Genomic DNA, 8,809 nt, shown 5'->3' with positions numbered 1-8,809 from the left:
GCAGCAGTGAGATCATGGCCCCTGGGCTGGGGTGGGGACAGCCTGCTCCTGTCAGTGCCTGGTTCTCTCTCACCTTCAGGACTAGAAACTCACAATGTGGTGTCGCTGTGACACTGTACCCACACCTGCCACCTGCCTAATGCTTTTAACCCTGATTGATAACCTTCGCTGGGATGCTTCCCTTAGGGTTTAGGAAATAGGGTTCTACCTCTTCCACTCTTTCCACTGGAGACCATCTTGGTGTTTTCTTCTGTAGAGTTTTCCCTCCTCATTTGGGATAACTCTTCACTCTGAACCCATAGTCAGAGAAAGACAGCAACATTGTATTTCTATTAAAAAGATCTGTGACACTTGTCAAAATAATACATTTATTATCTATGATTGGCAGATATAGTGCTGCCAGTATTTCAAAAGGATTTAAAAATAACAAAAGAACTTTATACACCATATAATTTGGGGTAGAGTTGGGCTCAGGGGACCACTTCATTTTTCACAGAGTAGGCAGAAACGTCAAACTCCAAACTTGTTTTGAGGTAGTTGACTTTCAGCTGTGAGTCCTGGTCCCAGTCTTGAAACCTCAGGAGGTTAAGTCCACCACCCGAGGAGGAGGGAATTCTCTCAGCCATAGGGACGAGGCTGCAGTCAGAGAGGAGGAGAAGGCTTCCCAGAAGGCAGCGATAAAGCCTCTTGAGCAGAAACAGAGGAGACAAGGGCAGAGGGGACTGGGGCTGAAACAGAAGGGCCTTGAGGGGCGGGTGAGGAGTCGTCTCCAGTTCCAGCATTTCCCTGTGCTCACCAGGGGGTCCCCACTCAGTGGAACAGGGGCCGCCTTAGAGAAACAGCAGCAGTTAAATCTGATGGAGGAACTCTTCTAGTAGCTTCCAGAAACTGAAGACAGGGCCCAATAAGACCCTTGAATGGACTCAGGAGATCAAGATGCCAGGGAGCTACAAGCCCTTGATTAACGAACAAGATATCCCAGCCAATGGTCGCAGCTCCTGGAAGGCACAGTCAGGTGGTTTTGCAAGGACAGTCCTTTGACTAGGACAGAACGACCTGCACGATCACACTGGAGTTGGGCAGATAGATTCCATAATGTTTGGAACAGAACTCCATTTCACGGACCCAGTGTTCAAGAGACACAAAGCGGACGCCCTTCTTGAGGTTGGAGAACACATGGCTGACCTGTAGGCAGAGAAAGAGGTAAGTCCCATTGTGCCACAGCCTTGTCCTCAAAACCCGAGGTTGGGGCCTTCTGGCAGGTGGAATTTTCCACAGATGGCTGCAATAGCACCTCCAGTGCCCCCTGTACTTCTAGAATCAGACCACTCCTCATCCAGAGGTGGCGTCTAATCCCCACTCCCCTTGAATCTGGGCGGGTTTGCTTGTAACCAAGAGTGTGGTAGACATGATGCTGAGTAACTTTCACCTAGTGACCGCCAAGGCTGGGTCAGAAAGGCAACGCAGCTTCTGCTGGTTTCTCCGGAACCCTCATGGGGGAGCCCTGAGCCCCCAGGAAGCAGTCTGACTGGCCTGAAGCTGCCATGCTGTGAGGAAGCCCAAACTAGGCCACGGACAGAGGTCCCACAGCCAAGCTCTGAGACTAAACCAGGAGATGCTGGCCAACCACCAGCTGCTGTGTGCACACTGCACCCACCCTGCCCCCAGCTCCAGCCAGTGTCTAAATGCAACTGTGTGAGAGTTGGAGCCAGAAGCTCCCAGCAGAGCCCCACTCAGAAACCAGGAGAGGTGATAGAATCACTGCCGTTTGTATTAAGCCACTAAACTTTAGGGCAAATTTTTTATGGAGAAATAAATTGATCATCGTAAGCCCCACATTCCTTTCCCCTCACCCCAGAGACTCACCTCAAGGAAGGAAGTGTGTCTCCTGTTCCGGATGGGGAAAAGAGTAGTAGAAAATTGATCCAGAATGGCCTGGTTGGCATCTAGAAGTTGGATGGTTAGCCGATATATAGAGTTAATGTCTTGTTGGGCTGTCCACCTGTGGGAAAAGGGAGAACTTGAAGGCTGGACTTACCACCCATCTCTTTGGCTGGGCCTGCCTCCTCCACCTGGCTGGACTTCCCATGTGTGCAAATCCACAATGTGGTCCCAGGGACTAGCACCATCTCTGTCACTTGGGGGCTTGGCTCACCTGCACTGATGAACTAGCAGTGCTCTTCAAGTTACTTCCCCCATAGGCTTGTCCAAAGGTATGGTCTTTGCCCTCTGCTTTGGGGAGGTAATCTCTGGACCCTTTGAATATTATGCTGACAGGAGTATCTTTGTTTGCCTGGGGTCCTTGGGTCATATTGGATGGCCTGCCAATGTGATTTGGTGGCTGCTGGCCACACCCACATAGATGGTCTTACAATAGGGAACAGCCACCCACGGAACATAGGAGTTCCTAAGCAGCTCACACTTCAAAGCACTGGCTGTGTGCTTGACATATAACCTTGTCTTATGAAGATAGGGTAACTGAGGCACATTGACTTGCCCCACAAAGCTGCAAAGCCAGGGTGCAAACCTGAGGGTCTGGCTCCAGAATCTGAACTCTTACCCAACGATCCTATCTTGCCTCGTCCTGAAGTAAGAATCGTCTCATTCACAGACAAGTCTGAGTTGAGCCCAAGTCCTCTGTATTGGACCCTGCCTGATATCTTCCAATCCAGTTCCCTCTGGGGGATAGGATAGGGGTTCAGGGAGGGCACTCTGATAATTCCTAAAACTCTGATGGTGATTAAGTCATCTCCCGACCTGCTTTATCCTAAGGGATTGTGTTAGGAGGCCTGGATGGAGGAGTCACCTGTAAAAGAGCAGGGCTCAGCCCAGGGCTGTTTTTATCATCACACTCACCAGTCAGAGAAACAAATCTCAATCTTGCCACTATCCAGGAGTTCAGGCCAGAAACCCTCCTCCTCCAGGTCCAACACTTGCTTCTTCTTATGATACCACCTACAAAAGAGGGAGAAAGGTGAATGAGACTAGGCAAAGACTCACAAACAACCCGCTGGCCCTTGGGGGATAAAAGGTATTAACCTGTAGGGAGACCGGAAGCAGACCCGCAAAGGGGCCCTAGGCATAACCTCCCAGCTTTCCTCCATAGCCAGGTCGCCCAAATCCTGCACCATCATTGATTTCTGGAGGCTTCCTGTTAAAGAAAAATATTTGTCTCGGTTACTCGTCCTCCAGCTGCCCGCGGTCCCAGGGAGAAGTCCAGTGGTTTCCCGTGTGGTCCCGCCCCTCCAGCCCCTCCCACCGGCTCCCTTGAGGACGATCCCCTTTCCTGGGCTCCCCACCTTCTCTCTCACGTTTGCACAGCAGGTTGCGTCCGATGGGTCCGCGCGCGCAGAAGCGGCCCAGGAGGCAGGCACTGGCGGCGTCGGCGCGCGGCAGGCAGCTGCGGACGACCGGCCACAGGGCGCGGTGGTCCCGGGCCAGGATCTTCAGCCACAGGCCCGGGGCGTCCACCAGGGCGCGCCAGCGCCGGCACACCTGGCGGCAGCGGCCGAGCAGCGTGCGCGGGGGCAGGAGGCTCAGCACCGCCAGGAGCAGCTCCGGGGGCAGCTGGCTCAGGCCCAGCTCCTCCTCGGGTTCGGGCTGCGGCGCCGGCCTGCCCCTGGAGGCAGAGGCACGTATGGGCTCCTCGCCTGGCCCGGGTGCCCCTGCGGGAGAGTCAGTGTCAAGACGTCAGGGACCTGCAGCCTCAGCCAGCCCGGTCCCTGCCACCCGCACCCCACGACTGTCAGCCTCAACCCCGTCAGCTGCCTCCCCATCCTCACCGCCCCCCGACCCCCGCCCGGTCCTCAAGTCCCCAGATTCCCAACCAGTCCTTGCTGGCCGACTAAAGCTCTTTTCACCACTAGCACCACCGCTCCCTGTAGCTAACCCCCTCTGCGGCCTCGTGGACCCCCGAGTCCTACCCTGCATCTCAGCCAGTGCTCCTCGCTGGTGGGCCTCCACGTGGCCTTATGTGTCCAAATTTCTTCTGCTCTTTTTATTCACCCGCCCCTCCTCTTTTAATACCCAGCACTGCCAGGCCCCGCCCCCAACCTCCCTGTGACCCCAAGTCTTGCGGGCCCCTCCCTTCTCACGGTCCTGACCCCTCCTCCCTCGGCCTTGCCCAGACTCACAATCCAATCAGCCCCTCCCTGACCCGCCCTCCTAATTCTCTAGACATCCCCTCATTTGGGGTGTATTCGGACTGTGGGGTAACTACCCAACAGAATAGGACACGGCAGAAGAGGAAAGGAGCGGTGGCCACTGGGATCTAGAGTTTGTCCTTTCTAAGTCCACATCAGTGGCCCCTTGAAGTGTCCCTAACCCTGCTGTAAGCACCTAACTTGGTGCTGAACAACTGCTGTTATTTTGGTCAGGCTTACAGCGGGAGGCCTCATACCCATTAGCTCCTGCAAAAATTCCCGTCACCTTTAAGGGACAGACATCACTATCCCTGAGATCATTTCACAGGAGAAAACAGGCTCCAGCAGGAACCAAATGCATTTCTATTTGATTCTCTGATTGAGTGCTCTGACCAGTGATAACCCCAGCCAGCCTTCAGCGAGCATTTATTCTACCAGTGAGGGTAGCAACATCCTGTAGTAGATAATGGTATGTGCCCACTTCACAGGTGAGAAAACTCAGACCAAGTGACCTACCCAAGGTCACAAGGCTAGTAGGTGATAGAGCTGGGTTTCAACCTAGCCAGGCTGGGTCTAGAATCCTGCTTTGAACCTCTGTATCACCTCTATCCAATAAAAATAAAATAGCAACCTACCTACGTAATCTTGAGTATCAGGATGTAAAACCAGACATGGATTCCTGCCCACATGGAACTTACCTTCCTTCTAGGGGGAGAGACATGATGAACAGGAGGCAGAGTTAGCCAATTACATGCTGTTGCGGAAATCATTAAAAATAAAATCTGCCAACACCCTCTCCTTGAAATCCTCTCCACAAATGTAGAAAAGATTGAAACAGTTTTATTACTGAAAAAGTGTTAAATCTGATTGTAATTCACACGGACCATAATGAGCAATAGACGTGACGTGTAAATTACGTGGTGTGTTGGAGCATGATCAGTGCTGCGGGAAGTAGAGCAGAGAAGGGAATGGGGGATAAGCAGTCTGAGTGGGGAGACCCTGAATGCTGAGAGATGTATTGACTATTACATGGGCCTAATTTCTTTTTAATACATAGATTTTCAAGAAAATGTTGACTATTGAGGTTTTCAAACAGATCCCAAAGTGGAACAGAGTAAGAGCACTGGCTCCAACAGTTCACTCTGGACCAGTCTGCCTTCATGTCTACTCCCCACTACTTGCTCGCCCAGGGAATTTGAAACAAATCTTAGAAATCACACCGTTCTGTCCATTAGCAATACTTTATTTTTAATGTAATGTGTAAGCTGTGGGAATCTTTTTGATAATGAGATCATGAAAATTGATTACGATCCAATCATGAGTTCAAAAAGCGATTTTAAAAAAAAGTTAAAGACTTTAAGTAGGATAAAGGGGCAGATACAGACTAGCCAGTTTTCTGTTCTATTCTTCAATTTCCTCAGAGACAATCTCTGTTAATTCTCAGAATTACATCCCAAGCTGTACTCTGATTAAAAAGAAAAAGAAATGCAGGTGGAGGGGGAGGGTATAGCTCAAGTGGTAGAACGCATGCTTAGCGTGCCAGAGGTTGGGTTCAATTCCCAGTACCTCCTCTAGAAACAAGTAAGTAAACCTAATTACCTCCCCCTCCAAAAAACAAACAAACAAACAAATACATTTGGGTTTCAAAAGTCCATACCACCTAGAAGATAATGGTTAGAGAGTAATGGTTCCCAGAAAAGGAGGATGTACAAAGCACCCCAGGGGCATTTGGGGAAAGTTGTGGGTGCATTTTGGTGTCACAGTAATGGGATGCTATTTGGAAGCTGTGCCCAGGGCAGGGCCACCCCAGGGAGAACAAGAACTAGGAGGATTCCTCCTCCTAGTCAAAGTTCCGTGTGTTTCCATGTAGCAGGGAAGGCTGTATATCTGAGTCTAGAACCCAATTCCAGCTTGCATGTAAATGTAAAGTGTGTTAATAGACACGGATGCTCCAGGAATGCAGCTACTGGGTCAATCGGAAGATTGTCCTTGACTTTGTTGGCTCTTTGCTGCTTGTGCTGCAAGTGAGAAAACCTACAGAATCTCTTCATCACTCGGTGCCCACTGTGGGTCTTATGAAGCTTTAGGGATCCACAGAGAGGTCCAAACATCTTGGAGGGGGGTCTATCAAATTCCCAGGGAAGATTTAAAAATCCAAACTCTGAATCAGGTCTGCATTTTGTAGCAAATTCGCAAGGGATGCTGATCTCTGCCCTCCGTGGACTGCACTTTGAGTAGCTGAATCTTATTAAGATCAAGCCCGAGCATCACTTGCATTTTCAAATGCATATTCTTTTAATTATAAATTTCTGTCTTTTATTTCACCTCTATACTATACATATGTGTTGGGGGCATTTTATTAACATTTAAATAATTCTCATTGGTGGTAGGTTTCATGATCTAATATTTCATTTCAAAATGGTAAAGGCTCCATGAGAATTAATTACTATATATATTTTTGAGGGGGTTGGCTCTGACAGAGTGAGGCAACAAGGATGGCCACAGATGTGTTGTGTGGATGCAGGTGCATCTCTCTGCCAGAGATGTAGTTGGGAAATTGGGGGGAGATCCTAGTCCAGTTGGCAGAAAGAAAATTCATGAACCTTGGAGCACTGGAAGGCATCCGGCACAAATAATTGCAGGGATGTAGCTGGAGCCTCCTCCTTGTGGATCGGATTCCACTGTGTGGGGAGACTGCTGCCCTCCTCAAACTTCATTTTCTCATTTTGTAAAATGGGATGGGAGCAAGGCCCAAGTCAAGAGGGAGTTGAGAGGAGCTGATGAAATAGTGCTCCTAAAAGAATCAGCAAAGTGCCTGAACTGGGACACGGCACTGTTATTACTGTTACTGCCATTATCATCATGTTTCCTGGGTGGAAGGGCTCAGGAAAGGTTGTCCATCATCCACCAGGAATCTCCGTAGCCTTCATCCTCTGCATCTCATGCCAGAGACAGAGTCCCCAGCAGAAACTGACTTCCCTAGGGCAATGACAATCGCATCCCCACTGACCCCAGCCCCTCCAGAGGCGGCACAGTGCCGGTGTTCATCTGATCTGGAGTCAGACCCGCCCAGCACTGCCCTTCCTGAGCTGGGCAAGTCATATGTCTTCTATCAGAAGCTCAATTTCTTCTTGAATTAAATCTGGATCATCACCTTTGTTCCCAGAGGTGGACATTTCCTGACATGGCCCATAACTGCATCAGTTATGCTAGCCTGGAAGTTAGCCCGGGAGCCCCAGGGCTAATTCTTGCTTAATTTGTTTGCATTGCTCAGACCCAGCTGCCCCAGAGCTCACCTGACGGCCAACGCGGAGGTGTCAGTGGAGGTGGCTGGGTTACCAAACTGTCCTGGGTCCTCCTGATGTCGCTGAGCCCTGGGGGTGGGGCGGGTGGGTGTGCAGTGCCTAGGTTCCACCAGACGTGGGAACTGGGGCCCTAGCTGTCTGGGGAGGCTATCACCTGGAGAAGGCAGGCTTTCCCAGGGCTGGGACAACTGTTGGTGGCAGAATGCTTTGGAGCTTACAAACTCACAAGTAGTGGGGTTGCATTGGTGGCAGGAGATGTGTCTATGGGCAGTTGGTGCTCCCAGAGTGAGCCAGGGACCAGGAAGGGGTCCCAGCCCCAGGTCCTGGCTCCTGGAATGAGTGTCTCAGCCTGGCTCTGCTCAGGCAGGAGGTCCTCAGGAAGCTGGAGATCAAATGGGAGTGGGACGGGAAGGGCTGGGGAGGAAGAGGGTGGATACACAGAAGATGTAGAGTGAGCGAGACAGGTAGTGATGGTAGGTATTGGGGTCACTAAGGCAGGATGGATTGCTGAGGAGGGAGCAGAGGGCTCTCCAGGTAGGATGGAATTCTTGGGGTAATGGGATGGAGCTGGGGGATTGGGGTCACCAAGACGGAAATGGAATGATGGAGGATGGAGATGCTGAGGTCTCTGAGGGCAGGGTGGAATACTGGGAATGCCATCGTCAAAGCCAACTTCCCACAGTGAGCTCCCCCGACCCCATTCCCAAACCTCCTGCACTGAGCACTCCATCGCTCAGCTTCCTCATCTGTGCTATGGGGCCGGTGATCACAGTGGCCACCACATGTAGGAATGTCATCAGGCTCCCATGAGTTAATCTATGCAAAGTACTTAGCACCCAGTGAGGCTCAGAGGGCACCTGCCTGTTGGTACTGATGATGTTTTTTGTTTTCTCTGCAGCATCTGGAAAACCATCCGTGTGAAGGCCTCCCTGCCATCCTGCCTCCCTCCCTGTCAGGCTGCTGGATCCCCCTCCAACCCCCATCCTCCCAGCCCCACCTGCTGTCCCTCAAGGAAAATGATCCACTCTGGAACCTTCCCCTTCCCCTCTCTGCTCTCCACCATTGCCGGACCACGCTCTCCCTTCCTCTCTGCTGGTCCTGCTGCCGCCCACTCCTCTTTTCCTCCCTGGGAGTCCAGGGGAACTCAAAGTTTCCCAGTGAAGCCCCCAAGCAAGACGGCCTGTCCTACCCAGGTACATATCTTCCACCCTCCCTGGGCTTTCCCCAGCAATTCAGTTCAGTCACCTGGGGGCTCAGGAACCCCACACGAATGGCTGTGGGACCCTAATAGTGGCTTGTTCTTCCTGAGCCTCAGGTGTCCGCCTCTGTTAAACGGGGATTATCAGCAGTGGTGAATGTGGC

At 51.5% G+C, this 8,809-nt stretch overlaps 1 protein-coding gene across 2 annotated transcripts; it reads right to left on the bottom strand.

Moving 5' to 3' along the window:
- Positions 1 to 384: 384 nt before the first annotated feature.
- Positions 385 to 3,989, bottom strand: LOC116282274 (F-box only protein 27-like). Of its 2 annotated transcripts, none has more exons than XM_072968790.1 (6): positions 3,924 to 3,989; positions 3,312 to 3,665; positions 3,040 to 3,151; positions 2,857 to 2,955; positions 1,867 to 2,002; positions 385 to 1,185 (listed from the first exon to the last, which is right to left on the bottom strand). In XM_072968790.1, exons 1-6 carry the CDS (start codon positions 3,928 to 3,930, stop codon positions 1,042 to 1,044), a joined length of 852 nt encoding a protein of 283 aa, XP_072824891.1. In that variant the 5' UTR covers positions 3,931 to 3,989; the 3' UTR covers positions 385 to 1,041. The 2 variants fall into 2 exon arrangements, with proteins under 2 accessions (XP_072824891.1, XP_072824890.1); XM_072968789.1 differs by having other exon boundaries at positions 386 to 1,185; positions 3,300 to 3,665.
- Positions 3,990 to 8,809: the final 4,820 nt, after the last annotated feature.

Source organism: Vicugna pacos, chromosome 9, assembly GCF_048564905.1.
Source record: "Vicugna pacos chromosome 9, VicPac4, whole genome shotgun sequence".
In the NCBI taxonomy this organism is placed as follows: Eukaryota; Metazoa; Chordata; class Mammalia; order Artiodactyla; family Camelidae; genus Vicugna; species Vicugna pacos.
This window is presented reverse-complemented; position numbering and strand designations above follow the sequence as displayed.